The following is a 21,398-nucleotide window of genomic DNA, read 5'->3' as shown; positions in this document are numbered from 1 at the left end:
GTGTCATTTGCCCAGAGTGTGTTTAGAATTTGCAAATTCTACACTACCTTGTTACCAGATAGAGTAGTTGAGCTGAATACATCAAGGAGGCATTCGTTAAGTGCATGGGGGAGAAAGGATAAAAGAATTTGGAGACAGTGTTTGATGAAGTAAGGTTGGAGGAGGCTTATGTAGAACATAAACACTGACACAAACCAGATGAGCTGAATGACCCGTATCTGAACTGTACATGGCCTCCGTTTTTATGTAGAAGATAAATCAGAAATTAAGTTTTGAGGTGCTTCTCCCCATTCATTCCCATTAATGAAAATCTAATTTAGGTTTCGGGGAAAATATGGGAAATTTCTCGGAAACACCTCAACAAAAAAAAAATTGAAAACAAACCCATAGCATCAATGATAATCATTAGCAAACAGTAAGCTGGAGCAAATGAGGAGCCTGCAACAGCATTGCTCAGCAGTCGAGGTTAGAAAAAATATTCACAGTAAAAGGGTAGCATCAACATGGCACATCTTTGTAATCCTTGCTATGGAATGCACACAATAAATAAGATCATTAGTTTCTATTTGTCAAGTCTCTATATATAACTTCTGATGTGGTCGCATTGAGCTAATTGCTAGAGAGTTCTGAACTGCCTGTGTCAAATCAGAGGCAGATTTATTTGTGGTGAAGTTCTGTACGGTGTGCAGGGTGATTGTATAAATACTGTCAGAAACAGGAACATCCTGGTACAGGCTGCTTGCTGCACCTTCAGCTAACTCATTTTGAAGGACACATTTTCTCTTCCCCTGCCTTGGGAAATGGCACTCTCGCATCCCTATTTCCTGAGTCGTTGGGATGCTCTGCGGAGCTGTTATTTCCCCAGGCGATTGTTTGATCAGGACTTTGGGCTCCCTCCTCTCTCCGAAGAACCACTGAAGGACTGGATGCAGTGGGTAGAGAATCGGCTCAGTTTGAGCCCCTCTGACAGCACCACGCCCAGCCCCTGCCCATCACCCTTGCAGAGGCCTCTGTTTGGGGGAATGTCTCTGATCCAGCAGACCTCGGGCAACTGGAAAATCAGCCTTGATGTAAAGCATTTCACCCCTGAGGAGCTCCAGGTGAAGATCCAGGAGGGTTATTTAGAGATTTCAGGTATGTCAACTTCTTTTCTTGCAGAGTATCTTCACACTCCCACCTTAGGGGAAATGGTAGAAGGATTTCTGTGTTTATTCTCAGGCTATTGAGTTACATCATGAATGCTCCTTCCATGGTCAACAGATTCTGGTGTGGAACTTGAACCTGGAGCTTCTAACACGTACATACAGTCAATACCTCGGAGTCACCAGACCTCCATAGATATATCAATGATCAGTAATAGCGACAACAACCTCATTCACATCTCGCATTTTAAACACCCTGCTGTTGATCGCCATGCTTTCAGTTCCATAAACCTTAAACATTGGAATTCTCTCCATGATCTTCTAAATCTCTTCAGTGCTCTCTTCTACTTGAAAGCATCCTTAGACCTCTTGATGAAGCATTTAGTTACCTGTCATCATATGTCCTTCTGCAACTTAATGTCAGATGTTGTTTGATGACATACCTATTCTAATCCTAATAACACTATATAAATGCAAGTAACAGCAACTGTTTGAGCATATTTCAAAAGGGTTTTACATACTTGCATTTGCTCCACTTTTCCTTACATCTCGAAAGCACTGACCTATGATGGTCTTCAGGTGCCTGCTTCAGGATCCAATTGACCATTTTATAAGGGTGGGCCGAATTAGGTTGACCTCAAATTCACATGAGGCGAAAGTGGACACTGCAGATGCTGGAGATTAGAATCAAGATTAGAGCGGGGCTGGAAAAGCACAGCGGGTCAGGCAGCATCCGAGGAGCAGGAAAATCGACTTTTCGAGCAAAAGGCTGATGAAGGGCTTTTGCCCAAAACGTTGATTTTCATGCTCCTTGGCTGCTGTCTGACCTGCTGTGCTTTCCCATCACTATTCTAATCTTGACCGGTCAATGGTATGGCACATTTGAACTCACTGCAGAACCAAATTACTCTTGCTCCTTCTGTATAAAACCATTCATATAGCAGCTCACCCTCACATTATTTTGTGTCCATAAACTGCAGTAGGTTTAAGTCTTAAATACATCTGACCCAATGTTGGAGAATATGAATGTAATGCTATTTCGAAAACATTACCAAAATAGTAAGATTTATTTTTTTTTAAAGTTGACACAGCATAATTGCTCCAAATTATGAAACTATAGAAATGTTGAAAGTTCCTGTCCTTCACTATTTCAAAACTAAGAATCCTTTTAAGTTGCATTTCTATCTTTATAATTGTCTCAGATATCTGTCCAGCCAGACATTCACTTATAGATGAAGCTTTATATTGTTAGCTGTCCCTTTGCTTGAGTAATTAACTGAAACAGTCAGATTGCACTACTCGTAGAATCCCTACAGTGTGGAAACAGGCCATTTAGCCCAACATGTCCTCACTGACCCTCTGAAGAGTAACCCACCCAAATCCATTCCCCTCCCCTATTACTCAATATTTCCCAGGACTAATGCACCTAACCTATACATCCCTGAACACTATGAGCAATTTATCGTGGCCACTTCACCTAACCTGCACATCTTTGGATTGTCGGGGGAAACCAGAGCAGCTGGAGAAAACCCACGCAGACAGAGGGAGAATGTGCAAACTCCATACAGACTGTCACCCGAAGATGGAATCGAACCCGGGTCCCTGGCACTGTAAGGTAGCAGTGCTAACCACTGAGCCACCGTACTGTGTTTGAGTTCTCATTACTGAGACACTGTGGAGACAGTGAACCCTTGGCACAGTGCAGGACTTTGCTACATAGTTGATCCATAGATGGGGATTTCTGTTTGGTGAAGTTATGATCACAATACCTCCTTTCACTAACTCATTGGTTTACAAAGCAGTGTGGGTTCAATTCCCATCACTGGTTTGAGGTTACAATGAAGGACTCTCCTTCTCAACCTCTTCCCTCACCTGAGGTCTGGTGGCCCTCAGGTTAAACCACCACCAGTTGCTTCTCTCTAATGAGAGTGTAGCCCCTATGGTCAAGAGTAGAGGCGTGCTGGAAAAACACAGCAGGTCAGGCAGCATCCAAGGAGCAGGAAAATCAACGTTTCGGGCAAAAGCCCTGATGAAGAGCTTTTGCCGAAACGTTGATTTTCCTGTTCCTTGGATGCTGCCTGACCTGCTGTGCTTTTCCAGCACCATTCTAATCTTGACTCTAATCTCCAGCATCTGCAGTACACACTTCTGTCTGGTCAGACTATAGTAACAAAACAACTCCTTTCATTAGTTTCTTCTGTGCACCATTTTCACAGAAATGCTATGCTTCCTTAACACCAGTACAAAAACAGAGTACCCAGATGTATGTGAGATGGCAGAAATGTTTGACTGTGAACTTCACTGCTTAGAATCTCTATTCTCTGGTGTAAGAGGGCTGGATTCAGAGGGAAAACGTTTGGCTATTCAATCTTGAAACACAGCAACTAAAGGGCACAGGTCAAATCACAGAGGTGTGCCTAACAGTGACTACACTTCAAAAGTATGTAATGTGCTTTGAGGCACACAGCTTTTGCAAAAGCATGGTATAAATACAAGTCTCTCTTTCTTCTTTTATAAGATATTAAATGTTACAGAAGAGGGAATTGTAGAACATTATTAAAAGGTCCATATCAAATTGTAAAAAGCATCACTGTTCTTAGATATGAGTTGAGAGTTCAGTTTTCATATGAATGAAGAACTAAATAAATATTGTGAAATCAAACCGTGCAGGTGGGTTGCCATTGACCTTTAAGGCTAAGTTTATTCGATTTTTAAACATTTTGAGGCAAGCGAGGGACCTGGAGATCTGATGAGAAAGTGGAGTTGGGTCAAGGATCATCCATGATTGAAAGGCAGACCAGTTTGTGGGATTGTATGGACTACATCTGTCTTTGTTTCTTATGTGCATCATTTTTGTTTATGTTAGTTCATGGGACATGGGCATTGTTGGTTAAGCCAACAGTTATAGGCCACACTTCATTGCCCAAACAGCAGTCTCCTTTCCTAAAAGGGAATAGTGAGCCTGATTGGGGGTGGGGGTCTTTCTAACAAGTGACAATGGTCATCATTTAACTATTAATTCCAGACTTTTAAAACATTTAATTCAAATTCCACCATCTGCCTTGAAGGGATTTGAACCCAGGTCCCAAGAACATTACCCAGTTTAATAGGCCACCAGCTCCCCTGCTGGAATTAAATCTGTGACAACAGCACTTGGAGTCACATTCAAACCGGCAATAGGGATAGATTTATTAGTACTGCGGTCTTCACAGCCACAGAACTTTACAGAGCATTTTAGAGTCGATGAATTACTTCTGTTGACATTAAAGGTAAAAATCAAAGTATTATTAAGAATGAATTGAATGATAATTTGGAGAGATTCGAGACAGATGAACCAGGGTGGTTTTCCTCATCATTGTGTTTTTTGTAATCCCATAGAATCTTTGCTGATCTACAAATGCTGCTCGTGTGCATTGAAATGATTCAGCTGCAAATTGGTATTGACACATAAAATAAGGAGTCAAATAAATGGATAAGAACATTTAACTGCCTTCAGATTGGGTTCACAGTAGGATTTGCTCACATAATATTCGGAATAATTCTTCCCTGCAATTCAAAAGTTCCTATCACCCATGGTGCACGCTCAATCCATTTCTTTTCCTGAAAATTGCGGTTAAAGTCCCACAACAGAGTAGGGGCCCAATTTGCATGTTTAAGTAATCCCCATCTGTTTTTAGATGGATCTGTAAATGGATGTGTAACCATCCTGCTGTGTTCATAAGGGGGCTGAGGTACCCATCCTGATTTTTAGTTTGAAAACAGGCACCTCAAGGTTAAATATCACTCGTTCCCCTTACTGTCTCAATTCCTGAAGTGTGTCCACTTGGGTTGTAATGTTATTGCTTGCCTTTCGAAACATATGTGCCAAACCCAGATAGAGAGAAGCAGCAAATAAAATTATGCATGTCCCAAAAGATGTATCCCTTGAAATTATCTTTTGTTCACCTATTGCAAGAGTTACAAGGTTATTGCCAGGGTTGGAGGGTTTGAGGTATAGAGAGAGACTGAATAGGCTGGGGCTATTTTCCTTGGAATGTCAGAGGCCGAGAGGTGACTTTATAGACGTTTATAACATCCTGAGGATAGGGTGAATAGTCAAGGTCTTTTCCTCAGGATAAGGGAGTACAAAACTAGAGGGCATAGGTTTAAGGTGACAGGGGAAAGATTTAAAAGGGGCCTAAGTGCAACTTTTTCACAGAGGGTGGTACATGTATTGAATGAACTGCCAGAGGAAGTAGTGGAGACTAGTACAATTACAATATTTAAAGGCACTTGGATGGGTATATGAATAGGAAGGCTTCTGAGGGATGTAGGCCAAATGCTGACTAATGGGACGAGATTATTTTAGGATTTCTGGTTGGCATGGACGTGTTGGATTATTTTCATGCTATACATCTCCATGACTCTCTGGCATCTTGATAACTTATATGATCATAGTTACAAGCTATTATAAGTCAAGAACTAATTTTTTGCAAATATTTTGAACAAGGGCAAAATGGTTACAATCTTACAATCCTCCAGCACCGCATCCGAATTTCCACTCTCATCTAATTCAATGCTTTTGGAGGCATCTCATCTGGTCCTGATGTCTGATCAATTTGAATTACAGACAGATTATTCAATTCTTCCTAATGAAGGGCTTATGCCTGAAATATCGACTCTCCTGTTCCTCGGATGCTGCCTGACTGGCTGTGCTTTTCCAGCAGCACATTCTTCGACTTTGATCTCCAGCATCTGCAGTCCTCACTTTCTCCCAGTATATTATTCAATACTTCCTCCTTATCAATTTTAAATCCTCCGCCACCAACGTTCTTCCAAGTAAAAACTGATGAAAAGTATTCATTTCATACTTCAGTCACATCTTTTGCCTCTAAGTTTAGGTCCCCTTTTTGATCTGTAATGGAATCTACTCCTTTTACCATTCTTTTGCTAATGATGGAGACAGATGATGGATAGGTCGCTTATAGAAATCCCAAGGATTTCCTTCTTTGTTAGATTAGATTCCCTACAGTGTGGAAACAGGCCCTTTGGCCCAACAAGTCCACACACCCAGCGCAACTCACCCAGACCCATTCTCCTACATTTACCCCTGACAAATGCACCTAACACTACGGATAATTTAGCATGGCCAATTCACCTAACCTCATATCTTTGAACTGTGGGAGGAAACCATACAGACATGGGGAGAGTATGCAAAGTCCTTACAGACAGTTATCCAAGGCCAGAATTGAACCCAAGTCCCTAGCACTGTGAGGTAGTAGTGCTAACCACTCAGTCAATACGTTGCCCCGTTAGCACCCTGTCATCTTTCATCATCCATGTTTCCTTCTTGTTTCTGCTTTTCCACCTCATTTCTGAACCTTTTGTATCCAGCTTGGTTCTCAGTTGTATTTGCTACCTGTTATGTGTACTGGGCACACTTTTTCTTCATTAAATTAATTTCAATTCCCTTTCCATTCTGGGAGACTGCATTTGGTTGTCCTACCTTCCCTCTTTGAAGCAATAATTACTGAGTAATTTATTTTGAACATTCACATGCTAGCATAGAGCAGCAAATATACTACTGTAACCAGTTGTATATGTGACTGAACTTTTATCATAGTGTCATAGAATGTTGTCATTATAAAATATTATACCAAAGTAAAAGCAAAGTTTGCTGGGCAGAACACTGTAGGTGTACCGGCATTAGAAGTATGTGTTTAATTTTTAAAATGCCATTTCAGTGTCAGCACTCAAAATAAAGACATTTTACCTCATCATTGATAAGAATGACTGCTGCTCTGAATGTATAAAACACAATAGGGCTTAAACCAGACAATCTTTGAATAATAAGAATTGCCATGTTCACACTTCATGGGCTTCAGGTGAACAAGTTGCAAGGTTCTGTGCTAGAAGTCACCCCCTTCACCTTCCTCAGATATTTTTTAGCCGGAACTGATATTATACGTATGATATGATCCAAATGAATAGGTTGATAAATTGGAACAATGTATTTTATTTCAATGTCTGTGGCATGTTCTCAGCATTTCATTGAAGGACAAAATCATGAACGCTGTGGTCTTCTTGAAGGCAAATCTCCCAGGTATGTTTGCATTCATGAGTCAGAGTTGATTTTGCTATCTGGACCATGTTTGCAGGATGGAACTCAAACATCTTTCCAAGGATGTTCAGTCTGAGGAGGGATGGCTGAATCTCCTCTTTAAGGATACTTGACTGTACAATATAAAGGCCCTAAATATTGATCTTCGCAGGCAATCAGTAGAGGAAGGAAGAAACATTACTTTTATGAGTCAGTGTGCTTAACACAGATGCCAATATTTAAAACAGTATGTCACACCCATTACCTAATAAACTCCTGATATGTTGCACTTGTGGAAGAACTTGTATTTCATGGACTGGTACCATATGAAACTAGTTCATCGCCAATGGATTCACGGCATGCCTATCACCTTAAATAGATGGAAAGATGCTGATTATGACAATGGGTTTTACGTGATTTGCAGCTTAACAAATCTCTGTGTACCTGGTATCTAATTTAGCTGTAGGTGATGCTGTAAAACATGAAAGGCTGTAATTGCAGGGTAATTAAATACAAAGACAATCAGATTTAAAGTAAAACATTTAAAAATGAGTTGTTCTTCTGTCAGTGCAAAGATACCGGTCTTTCTGCGCTGTAACCAGCTTCCCGAATCTGTTGCATCCAGTCTGAGCTCCCCCTTCCAGATGGATTGTCTAGTCAGTGTAAAAGTACACATCTACCTGGCAGAAGAAACTGTCTGAGCCTGTACTAGGGTTGTTAAAAAGTGCAAAATTATGACCAACTTATAATCAGAGCAGAAAGTGCTAGAAAAATTCAGCAAGTTGTAGTACCTGATGACATCTTGCATTTGTAGACCACTAGATGGTGCTATTATCAGACTAATTGAAAATTTTGTGTGTATTAATCAAATAAAAGCCAGTTGCCGATAACAGTACATGAACATCAATGTCAATATAACGTTCTGCTAATTGCTATTATAGCAGAAAAACAATTACCAAGTTAATATTTCCTTATGTGTCTCAGTGTGCAGGTTCATTTGCTTATTACTCTCGTGAAACGGCTTGGGATGCTTTCCTACATTAAAGACACCACATAAATGCAGATATTAGCAATTAATTTAATGGACAGAGAAACATCACACCAATAATACCATCAGTTATTACAACTCTACAAATATTCTGTCTTACTTAGCATTCTATGCTGGAACTTCCACGACCATTGCATCCAAATGCCCATGTAACCTGATTACAAGCCAACTATATGGTTTAAAAATGCAGAATTCTGAGCCTCAGTACGTTGTTTGCAGAATCACAATCCGTCCAAATCTCCTGTCTGCCTATCAAACCATCCATCTGCTTGAATTTCTGCCCATAAAACTGACCTCATCCCTGATCTCAAATGTGAGTGTTCTCCAACTGCACTCTATCAGGGGGCGTTAGGTGTCTTTCACCATTGTGAGCAGATTCTCAGGAACCATATTCTGTTCATCAGTTTGCATATTTTCTGAATGTTTTTAAAATGTTTCCTCTTTGAGACCTGTTCTGTTTTTTTTCCCCCTTAATCCATCTTTTTTAACTGTGCAATCTAAAATCAGTCTGAAAAGCTTCTCTGTTTTACAGATTCTTAAGCAATGCTAGACCAGATGGTGAAATGAGTTGAAATTAAACATTCCGCTCTACGTGTTTAATTGCTTACTGTGTTCTAACTGATCTGATTTGATTGGATTTATTATTGTCACATGTACCTAGGTACAGTGAAAAATTCTGTTTTGCATGCAGTACAGGCAGATCATAACATACAGAGTGCATTAGGGTAATAGAGCAGAGAGAAGAATAGAATGTTATGGTTGAAAAAACATGCACAAAGAGCGAGATCAACATTAAATCTAAAATTTGACAGGTCCATTCAAAAGTCTAATAATGGCGGGGAGGAAGCTGGTCTTGAACCTGTTGGTCCATGTGTTTAAGCTTTTGTATCTTCTGCCCAGCAGAAGAGGTTGAAAGAGACTATGGGTGGGAGGGGTTTAAGACTAAAAGGTTTTAAGGGCTTGCAATTTCTGCTATTGATACGTTAAAGCGTCCGGAAGACTGAACCTTTTATTGGTTACTCTGTTATTTAAAGGAGCATTTTTAAAAAGAAAGTGGGGAATAATGAATTAATAACTGTTCATCGATGCTCTTTCTACAATCCAATTGTGACTACAGGATTCAATGCTTTTATACAGTTAGAGTCGGTGAAAAGGAATGAAAATGCCTCAGTTTGGCATATAAGGAACAATGTGGATGAAGGCACAGCCTAGCAGAGGCAGCACAAATGACGAAGGGGCAGATGGTATGAGGGAACAGGACTGAGATATGGGAAATGTGCACTACGAGAACTGGGCTAGTTGACCGAAGAATTTCGCTGATTCCCATTACCTACCTTCAAAATGAAATTCTGGACCAAAATTCTGACAGATTTGTGAAAGAATTCAACGTGTCAATATACAGGATCAAGCAGTACACAAGTCCCATCTCACTATCTACCAACCTTAGTCTTGTTAGAGGAAGGGAGGGGTGGGCTTGAAGATTAATACTGAAACTAAGAATTTGTACAGCGGGAGGCAAGCATTTTGAGTGAATCGTTGGGTCAATCCTTATCCTCCTAGTAAAACCGTTACAAGCCTATAGTGTTGGCAGCCTGAGATTCTTCTGCATCCTCTTTCTCATTTTGCATGTTGTATTCTACTGTAGTATAGGGAGATGGAAGGAGTGAGAGAAAATATAAGTATCTGAGAATTATGGAAACCAATCTTTGCCATTCAATGTTTCTCTTGCTTGATGGAATATAATATATTAAAGTCAAGACATATCATGCTCTCTCCTCCTTTAACTCTTTCATTTCCAGGACTTCAAGTCTATATAGATCAATGACTTGGTCTTCCCATCTTCATAGAACATGCAGGCCTTTTAAATTCACAATAGATGCCACTGTTTCCTTGCCCCCATTCTTTCTGTAGGGCTTGGCCATTCATCTAAAGGTTTCAGTTAAAAAGGATCTCAGGATTTGATTATTTCTTAATTCGTAGAATGTCTAAAGAAAAATATGAAGACCATAAAAACGATAAAGGAAGTCACAAGTTTTACTTTCATTTCATTGCTTCCCCATTAACAGGTCTTGATATAAGTAGAATATTGGAAGATTCACCTGAAATCATGGTTTTTGATTTTTTTTGTGTGAAAATGTTGCTCAATTCTGCCATCAACTCTGAAAATTCAGGATGGGAAGTGACAAGGACTGACAGATAAGTTCTAAAAAGCTAAATTAAACATTGTCCCATTAAAATCACAACATGGACATGTATGTGCATCTTACAACATTTTGAAGTTACTGAGTCTCAATTCTGTTTTCTGCTCAATTTTCTTCCCTGATATTTTGAAAGAGTTTCCTCATGTTGAATTATTACTCCATGATACTGGCTGCCTTCTAGCACCACACCCAAACAGCTAAGCTGTGGGCAGTGGCCCAGACACTGAGTGCAGCCAAGTCATTTTACACTGGGTGACAAAACAGTTGGGTTTATTCCCATGTTTATCCCATGTACATTTTCAACCAGGAAGCACATTTTTATAAACTGTCTTTGTATACAGATGGATGTTGTGAAGTAGCATCTTAAGCAGGATATTTCTGAGCTGATTTAGCTAAATTGCTAATCAATAAGTATTATTCCATTGAACTTACAAAGAAAGATAAGAAAGTGCAAAAGTAGAAAAGGCCATTGTGATGATACACATAAGTGATTATGGTATATAATTATTTTGGACATCATGACTTCATAATATGGCAGTAAACTGTAACAAATTGATTAATGAAAATGCTGTTGTTTTCAGGAAACCACAAGGAAAAACAAGATCAACATGGGTTTATTTCGAGAAGTTTTACCAGAAAGTACATGTGAGTATGTTCTCCTCAATAATCAAACCACTGTCTTGGTACTTAACTTGAATGTAGTGTTTAATAAGATGATTACCATGATATAATAGAAACAGATAGGAAAAGAGAAAGAAATAAGTATGATTGCCAAGAGAGAAATTAGCCAGTCTTTTGGTAAAGTCACAATTTATATTTCACACAAACTGGCAACAAAACGAAAATGACATAGGTATATGTGAGAATGGGGGCCAGATAATTCAGTTGGTTAAATGACAGAATAACAGTAATAGTATGTAGTAATATAAATCTTCATTATGTGAGAGAACTTCAACAGGCTTTATTTAATGTAATTCTACACCAGGCCTGATAAGAGAACGTCTCGGAGCCTGCAAACCCAGTTCCATGTGATCTGATCTGCCACTCTGTCAGAGCTCCTTATGCACAAGTCTAGTAGGTATTATTACAGTAATTGTAAAGTCAAACTTTTACTCCCTGGGGTACAGGTTTGTTCCCATTCTAGCTGAGGCAGACTTGGGACCAACCTCCCCATCCTGCCCCTGAGAGTGGAAGATAACCATCACTGACATAAACAAAGCTGTCCAGAAAACAAAATGAAGCATCAGCAGATAATAACTATTGTATGTAATGTGACGCCAACCATTAACAGCATGTGGTCAGGGGAGTTTGCTGCCATCAAGAGCTTGCCTTGACTTGGTCTAAGGCTACTTGGTTTGCGGTGTCAGAGGCAAACCACGACAGAGTCTTAATGGAAACTGGCTCTTGTTTTTAACAAGATGTAGATTATTGCATGGTAGCAATATGGTACAAGTTACATTAGTATGCCAAATATTCTTATAAAGGTGATGAGGAAACCTAAAGGCTAAGTAGGTCTTCCTCTTTGAGATCTGAAAGCTATTCTGCCTTTCCCCACCCAAGTCTTTATGATATCATCAGATTGTGTAGAACTTAATGCAGTCTCTGTTAATGCATTAACCATTTCCAAACCATTTCCTGAAACAACACTCTTGCTATACAATACATGGGAGAGAAACAGAAAGGAGGTGTGAGTGTGTAGTTATATGTGTACAATTATTTCAAGATTCATTGAATAATTAACAAAAAGAACTGGATATTCTTTCATGGTGGAGTGCAGAGGACCAAGGCACTTTTCAATTCAAGCAACTGAAGAGAATTGCAACATAGTCACAAAATAAACATGAGGAAAGTTAGATAGGCAGAAGAGGGCTTGAAAGTAAGAATCGAGGTAAAGGAAGGAGGAACAATTGGAAGGCATGGGAGAGAGAAAGGGATTTAGGGTATAGGTTTGCTCGCTGAGCTGTAGGTTTGATATCCAGATGTTTCATTACCTGGCTAGGTAACATCATCAGTGGCAACCTCCAAGTGAAGCGAAGCTGTTGTCTCCTGCTTTCTATTTATATCTTTCTCCTGGATGGGGTTCCAGGGGTATGTGGTGATGTCATTTCTTGTTCGTTTTCTGAGGGGTTGATAGATGGCATCTAGATCTATGCGTTTGTTTATGGCATTGTGGTAGGAGTGCCAGGCCTCTAGGAATTCTCTAGCATGTCTTTACTTAGGAAGACGAAGCAATGATCTCATTCGAAGTAACAGCACTATTCACCTCCATCAACATCAACCTGGCAAAGGAAACACTTACCACACTTTTAGAACAGACCATCACACACACACCAACTACCATCAATCACATTACCAACAAAAACATCATGAAGCTAGTGGACCTGTGCCTCACCACCCACTTCACTTTCAACAACATAGTCTACAAACAAACCAACGGCACACCCATGGGATCTCCGCGATCAGGATTCATAGCAGAAGCGGTAATGCAAAGGCTAGAACAAACAGCCCTACCAACCATCAAACCAAAAATCAGGGTTTGCTACATGGATGACACCTTTGTCATCACAAAACGAAACAAGATAGAAGAGACATTTAACATCATCAACAACACCCTCACAGGCATAAAGTTCACCAAGGAGGAAGAAACTGATAACAAACTCGCATTCCTGGACGTCACAGTTGAAAGAAAGGACAACGGAGAACTACAAACCTGCGTATACAGAAAACCGACAAACACTAACCAAATACTTAACTACACCAGCAACCATCCCAACACACACAAACAAAGCTGTATCAGAACACTATTCCAATTATCCACCACACACTGCAGCATAGACAAACTTCGGAAAATAGAGGAGAACCACCTACACAACGTATTCAAGAAGAACAGATACTCAAATAATACAGTCCGCAGATTCCTCAAGAACAAACCATGACAAGCAGACCAAACACAGCCAGAAACCCTAACCATCTTACCATACATCAAAGAAGTCTCAGAAATGACAGCCAGACTACTAAGACCCCTCGGAATCCTAGTAGCACACAAACCCACCAACACTCTCAAACAAAAACTAACAAACTTAAAAGACCCAGTACAACCCATGACAAAACCAACGTCATCTACAAAATTCCATGCAAGGACTGCCACAAACACTACGTAGGACAAACAGGAAGAAAGTTAGCCACCAGGATACACGAACACCAGCTAGCCACAAAAAGACACGACCCTCTCTCCCTCGTAGCCCTACACACGGATGAAAAAATCCACCATTTCGACTGGGACAACACATCTACCCTGGGACAGGCTAAGCAAAGATATGCCAGAGAATTCCTAGAGGCCTGGCACTCCAACCACAATGCCATAAACAAATGCATAGATCTCGATGCCATCTATCAACCCCTCAGAAAACGAACAGGAAATGACATCACCACAAACCCCAGGAACCGCATCCAGGAGAAAGATATAAATAAAAAGCAGGAGACAACAACTTCGCTTCACTTGGAGGTCGCCACTGATGATGTTACCTAGCCAGGTAATGAAATGTCTGGATATCAAACCTACAGCTCAGCGAGCAAACCTACACCCTAAACCTCAACCTGAGCTACAAACCTTCACAAACCTTGCAGAGAGAAAGGGAGGTAAAAGAAGGAGGATTGGAGGGGACAGCAGAGAAATAGGGGTTAGTGTAAAGATGAGAAATTAGTGGCATTGTACATGCCTGGATAGTGCAATCTAAATTCAGAGTTATAACTTTTGGTTAAAAATTAGTCCAAATGTAATCTTCTGGGTGATACAGTGACATTAAAAAGTCAATTCAGTAGATAAATGTAATTACTGGGATACATGCACAATGTTGATTTTTAAAATAATATGTTCCATCTTTTCTTTCAAACAATAGAAATGCTGTTACTGAGAAAATAAAAGCAGGAAAAAAAGGAATCATTATGAACATCCTGTTTAAATCTAGGTTAATTGCACTTTTACAGGTTAATAAATTCTCATTATATTCATGGATGGTGTTAGAGTTAGCCCTTCACATTGAAAATACTCATAAAGTACCATCTATGGAAGTAATGCCAGTGGACTGAGTACCTCACATACCAATTGTAGATATCTTAGATACCAATTGTAATCATTGTAGATATCATAAAGAAACAGAGTCCTGCAATATACATGAATATGTTGTGGTTGGAGTAAACACCAATCTTGAGGAAGCATCATGTTACAGAATTCAGGCAATGCTTTTAGCTTACACAGCACATTTATTACATTTTCCATTAAATTAAATTCATCCTGATTTTTCTCCCATTTTCTATTGTGATGCAGGCTTCCTTCTGAAGTGGACACCCTGTCTGTGACCTCATCTTTGACTTCGGATGGGATCCTAATTGTGGAAGCTCCACTGCCCAATCCTGCTGTCCAAGTTCCTGTGGAAGTAACAGCTCCTGTAAAAACAGAGGACAAATCTGCAGCTGAGAGGGAAGTGGAGACGGAGAAGGTGATAGAGGAGGAGACAGACCAAGGGAAGGAGCTGGAGGAAGACACGGAGCTTCTAGAGGAACAGGGCAAGGATACAGCGCAAGAGGTGGAGCCAGATAAAGAGGAGGCAGAGCAAGAGAAAGTGGTACTGCAAGAATAAGACCAGGAAGTGACTCAAAGGAAATAAGAAATTGTGGAGAAAAGACAACAGGCAAACTTGTTAAGGAATGTTATAATTAAAAGGCTGCTAATTAGCTTAAGGCAAGATATCATTTTAATAACGTTAGTGAAAAAGAATCAGCACTAATGTAGACAATTGAACAAGAATGTTTTGACAAAATCAGGAATCATTTGCATTTTTATATAAGTAAAGCAATGAAAATATTTGAGAAATCCCATGAGATATTTGCACTAACTGATCATATTATTTAAAAGTGTCTTAAACATTTGATTTACAGAATAAACAGCCAACCTTTGGAACATTTTGTACTGAAACTATAATAAATATATCTACTTTCAGTATGTTGTAGAAAATAACAGATACCTGAATGTGGTTACAAGGCAACAATGTACTCAAGAAATTCAGAGACCCTGAAAGTGCAAAGCTTTTTATGATTTATAATTGTAGTTTAAAGCCTAAGGTTAGATCGCCTGTAATTTAGTTATGTAATTATACGCTGTTCATTTTATGGATGACTGGATTCCATTTTGTTGGTTCTTTATTTAGAGATTGCAGAGGCAAATGTGTGGGCATTGATTGTCCACGATACACAATGATCTTTGTGCTGAAAGATTTACCTGAGTTTTGTGATAAATCATTTACACTTAACCACAGCAAGCTCTGTAATTGAATCATAATATGAAAATTTGTAAAAGTGGAAGGAAAAACAAAATTACTGCCATTTTTTCTAGTCTGTATAATGGTTGAGGGGAAAATATGATCCATGCCTACCTTAAGGTTTCAAATCATGCCCCCTTCTAATTGCCATGACTACCATAGCAGGATATTATGCTATATAAATGTAGGAACTCAATTGCTCACTGTCACGATTTACTTGAACAGAATACGATCTGCTGATCAAAAAGGCAAAGTAACCAAACAGAGAAACCTGGCAGATCTGGCAGCATCTGTAAAGAGAGAAAGAGAGTTAATGTTTCAAGTCCAATATGACTCTTCTTGTGGACTCGAACAAGAACCCTCTTTCTCTGCTGCCAAACATCCTGAGTTTCTCTGGCAGTCTCTGTATTGGTTTCAGAGTTCCAGTATTTGTAATATTTTGCTTTAAAACAAAGAAACCATCTTTCTTGTGCGCAATTCATTAGTTTCCCTTTGGAAAGGTAATATTGTGCATGTTGTTGCACAGCAGTATATATACATTGCTCTGACATTGCAAAATTGTATGGTACACTGACATAAAGGACGCAGGACGTATGAAGCCAGTTGTGACCTGCAAGATGGTGAACTGATACAGTAGGCTGTGAAAACAGTGCATGGTGATGTGGATATCTGAATTATCCATTGTCTTGGGCCCCAGTTTTGTGCCGTGAATACTTGTCGCAGAGTAACTCAGTGAGAATAAGACATCTTTGACTGAACTTCAATCAGAGGGAGAGGCTGAATGGGCTAGGGCTATTTTCCATACAGCATTGGAGGCTGAGGAGTGACCTTATAGAGGTTTATAAAATTATGAGGGGCATGGCTAGGATAAATAGCCAAGGTCTTTTTCCCAGGATAGCGAATTGAATTAGCTTTATTGTCACGTGCACTCAAATGAATATAGTGAAGGGTTTGCAATATTGCCAATTATGGCACCATCTTAGGTATAAGGTACCTAGGTACAGATACTTAAGTATTTGGTACAGATTTGAAAGAATAATAAATAAAACTCTACCATAAGAATGAAAAGTTTTTAGAAAGTACTCAAATTACAGTCCTTTACACCAAGCCCATGCCACTACCTATCTTCCAGCCACTGGGCCAAGGGTCTCCAGACCATGCCGGGCTTCAACACTCAATGCCTCACCTCCAGTCTGGGTCTCACCTCTGGGACTTGCCTCCCTGTGTTAGCCTCTTGATGAGTTTAAAAAATAAAATGTTTTTAAAAATCTGCATTTTAAGAAAGGTCGTAAGGACAAGCCAGGGAAGTACAGACCAGTGAGCCTGACGTCGGTGGTGGCCAAGTTGTTGGAGGGAATCCTGACAGACAGGATGTACATGTATTTGGAAAGGCAAGGACTGATTAGGGATAGTCAACATGGCTTTGTGCGTGGGAAATCATGTCTCACAAACTTGATTGAGTTTTTTGAAGAAGTAACAAAGAGGATTGATGAGGGCAGAGCAATAGATGTGATCTATATGGACTTCAGTAAGGCATTCGACAAGGTTCCCCATGGGAGACTGGTTAGCAAGGTTAGATCTCACAGAATACAGGGAGAACTAGCCATTTGGATACAGAACTGGCTCAAAGGTAGAAGACAGAGGTTGGTGGTGGAGGGTTGTTTTTCAGACTGAAGGCTTGTGACCGGTGGAGTGCCACAAGGATGGGTCCTGGGTCCACTACTTTTCGTCATTTATATAAATGATTTGGATGTGAGCATAAGAGGTACAGTTAGTAAGTTTGCAGATGACACCAAAATTGGAGGTGTAGTGGACAGCGAAGAAGGTTATCTCAGATTACAACAGGATCTGGACCAGATGGGCCAATGGGCTGAGGAGTGGCAGATAGAGTTTAATTTAGATAAATGCATGGTGCTGCCATTTGGGAAAGCAAATCTTAGCAGGGCATATACACTTAATGGTAAAGTCCTAGGGAGTGTTGCTGAATAAAGAGACCTTGGAGTGGAGGTTCATCGCTCCTTGAAAGTAGAGTTGCAGGTAGATAGGGTGGTGAAGAAGGTGTTTGGTATGCTTTCCTTTATTGGTCAGAGTATTGAGTACAGGAGTTGGGGGGGTCATGTTGCAGCTGTACAGGACATTGGTTAGGCCACTGTTGGAATATTGCGTGTAATTCTGGTCTCCTTCCTAGGAAAGAAGTTGTGAAACTTGAAAGGGTTCAGAAAAGATTTACAAGGATTTTGCCAGGTTTGGAGGATTTGAGCTACAGGGAGAGTTTGAATAGGCTGGGGCTGTTTTCCCTGGAGCATCGGACGCTGAGGTGTGACCTTATAGAGGTTTATAAAATCATGAGGAGCACAAAAAGGATAAATAAACAAAGTCTTTTCCCTGGGGTGGGGGAGTCCAGAACTAGAGGGCATAGGTTTAGGGTGAGAGGGGAAAGATATAAAAGAGACCTAAGGGGCAACTTTTTCATGCAGAGGGTGGTATGTGTATGGAATGAGCTGCCAGAGGAAGTGGTGGAGGCTGGTACAATTGCAACATTTAAAAGACATCTGGATGGGTATATGAATAGGAAAGGTTTCGACGGATATGGGCCAGATGCTGGCAGGTGGGACTAGATTGGGTTGGGATGCCTGGTCAGCATGGACGGGTTGGACCGAAGGGTCTGTTTCCGTACTGTGACTTTAAAAGAGAAAATGGGTGGAGCAGAGGAGCTCCAGTGGGACGAGAGGGCATAGGTTTAAGGTGAGAAGGGAAATATTTAAACGGGACGTAAGGGAAAATTTTTTCATGCAGATGGTGTTGTGTGTATGGAATGAGCTGTCACAGGAAGTGGTGGAGGCTGGTGCAATTGTAACATTTAAAAGGCAACTGGATGGGTACAAGAAAAGGAAGGGTTTAGAGGGATACAGGCCAAGTGCTGGCATATGGGATGAGATTTGGTTAGGATATCTGGATGAGTTGGACCGAAGGGTCTGTTTCCCTGCTTGTGACTCTATGACTCTATGAGAGCTGGATTAAATTATGAAAATTCGGGACAAGGAAACCTTCCTGTCTTCCCAACCTAAATGAGGAGAAAATAAATAATAAAATTGAATTAATATTCACAATCTGATTGACGTATGAGTATCCTTAGTCTAGTTCCTGGTGGATATGGACCAAAATATAAACCCATTGCTAATTTGTCAAAATTGGCATCCGTTGTCGAATTCACAGAATTACTTTAATGAAAATGGAAAACTGTCATGTATGGTAAGGGTAATCTTCTGTGATTGGACAAAGGTATTTTATTTGGCTGAACAGAGGGAATCTCTTTCTTTACCTAGCTTTGTCTGGCCTAGTCCAACACAGGCGTCTCCACATCATATCTATCTACCAGTGTCGTTGTTGGTCCATAAATATCTCATGTTTGCAACTAGACATAACCTTGGGAGTCATCAATATTGACTTCAGACTCCGGGAGGTCTCATGTTTTAAAACCAAGCAAGGAGGACCTCTTTGCCTCATATTCCTCTTTGGACTTTAGTTGCCAATGACTTATTTATATTGATGACAGTGATTTAACTTTTGAGTACAAAGGCATAATATTTTATGGTTTCAGAGTAGTAGTTTATGTATGGGAGTGAGATTTATATTTCTCAAGTCTTCTGCCCTGGGCCAAAGTTGTAACTGTATGGTTTGCATGCCTAGTCCCTTGCTTCTGGTACATTTTCAAGATGAACTCTCCATTTTTCCTAAAGATTTCCGAGCATCCCTCATCTCAGGTTTCTGATCATTCTTAGGTGTCTCTTGAGATCTTCTCCCAGTCTTCACCAATGAGAATTATCCAAACTCATGAGGATATATCCCTTAAACCTGAATCACAGAAATAGTCATACATTAAGTAACTACCATACCCGATATTCTACATAATCACAAATCTGGTTAGTTCCACCTCCAGATCTTGGGATTCCTTTATCAACTTGAGCACAAATGTTTTATGCCCTTTGTTTATAGAACATAGAAGAATACAGCGCAGTACAGGCCCTTTGGCCCTCGATGTTGCGCCGATCCAAGCCCACCTAACCTACACTAGCCCACTATCCTCCATATGCCTATCCAATGCCCGCTTAAATGCCCATAAAGAGGGAGAGTCCACCACTGCTACTGGCAGGGCATTCCATGAACTCATGACTCGCTGAGTCAAGAACCTACCCCTAACATCTGTCCTATCCCTACCACCCCTTAATTTAAAGCTATGCCCCCTCGTAATAGCTGACTCCATACGTGGAAAAAGGTTCTCACGGTCAACCCTATCTAAACCCCTAATCATCTTGTACACCTCTATCAAGTCACCCCTAAACCTTCTTTTCTCCAATGAAAACAACCCCAAGTGCCTCAGCCTTTCCTCATACGATCTTCCTACCATACCAGGCAACATATCTGGTAAACCTCCTCTGCACCCGTTCCAGTGCCTCCACATCCTTCCTATAGTATGGCGAGCAAAACTGCACACAATACTCCAGATGCGGCCGCACCAGAGTCTTATACAACTGCAACATGACCTCAGGACTCCGGAACTCAATTCCTCTACCAATAAAAGCCAGTACGCCATATGCCTTCTTCACCGCACTATTTACTTGGGTGGCAACTTTCAAAGATCTGTGTACATGGGCACCAAGATCCCTCTGCTCATCCACACTACCAAGTATCCGACCATTAGCCCAGTACCCCATCTTTTTGTTACTCTTACCAAAGTGAATCACCTCACACTTAGCTACATTGAACTCCAATTGCCACCTTTCTGCCCAGTTCTGCAGCTTATCTATATCCTGCTGTAACCTGCCACATCCTTCCTCACTGTCAACAACTCCTCCGACTTTCGTATCATCCGCAAACTTGCTCACCCAACCTTCTAGCCCCTCCTCCAGGTCATTTATAAAAATGACAAACAGCAATGGTCCCAAAATAGATCCTTGCGGAACACCGCTAGTAACGTCACTCCAAGATGAACCTTTACCATCAACTACTACCCTCTGTCTTCTTCCAGCCAGCCAATTCATAATCCAAACCCCCAACTCACCCTCAATGCCATACCTCCGTATTTTTTGAAGTAGCCTACCATGGGGAACCTTATCAAACGCCTTACTAAAATCCATATACACCACATCTACTGCTTTCCCCTTGTCCACCTCCTTAGTCACCTTCTCAAATAATTCAATAAGGTTTGTGAGGCATGACCTGCCCTTCACAAAACCATGCTGACTATCCTTGATCACATTATTCCTATCCAGATGTTCATAAATCCTATCCCTTACAATTCTCTCTAAGACTTTGCCCACAACAGAAGTGAGACTCACCGGCCTATAGTTACTAGGGTTATCTCTACTCCCCTTCTTGAACAAGGGAACCACATTTACTCGTCTCCAGTCTTCTGGCACTACTCCTGTAGACAACAAGGACATAAAAATCAAGGCCAATGGCTCTGCAATCTCCTCCCTTGCTTCCCAGAGAATCCTAGGATAAATGCCATCAGGCCCAGGGGACTTATCTATTTTCACCCTTTCCAGAATTTCCAACACCTCTTCTCTACATACCTCAAAGCCATTCATTCTACTTAATTGTGACTCA

At 40.6% G+C, this 21,398-nt stretch overlaps 1 protein-coding gene across 1 annotated transcript; it reads left to right on the top strand.

Moving 5' to 3' along the window:
* Nucleotides 1-800: 800 nt before the first annotated feature.
* LOC122562753 (heat shock protein beta-1) lies at nucleotides 801-15,580 on the top strand. Its single transcript, XM_043715890.2, is given in 3 exon segments — nucleotides 801-1,134; nucleotides 11,052-11,115; nucleotides 14,798-15,580. Coding segments are annotated over 3 exon segments (738 nt in total). The 3' UTR covers nucleotides 15,138-15,580.
* Nucleotides 15,581-21,398: the final 5,818 nt, after the last annotated feature.

This window comes from Chiloscyllium plagiosum, unplaced genomic scaffold, assembly GCF_037043375.1.
Source record: "Chiloscyllium plagiosum isolate Xiang-an unplaced genomic scaffold, Cpla_swu_hap1 HiC_scaffold_24, whole genome shotgun sequence".
NCBI lineage: Eukaryota > Metazoa > Chordata > Chondrichthyes > Orectolobiformes > Hemiscylliidae > Chiloscyllium > Chiloscyllium plagiosum.
Note: the sequence above shows the minus strand (reverse complement) of the source record. Positions and strands in the feature narration are given on the sequence as shown.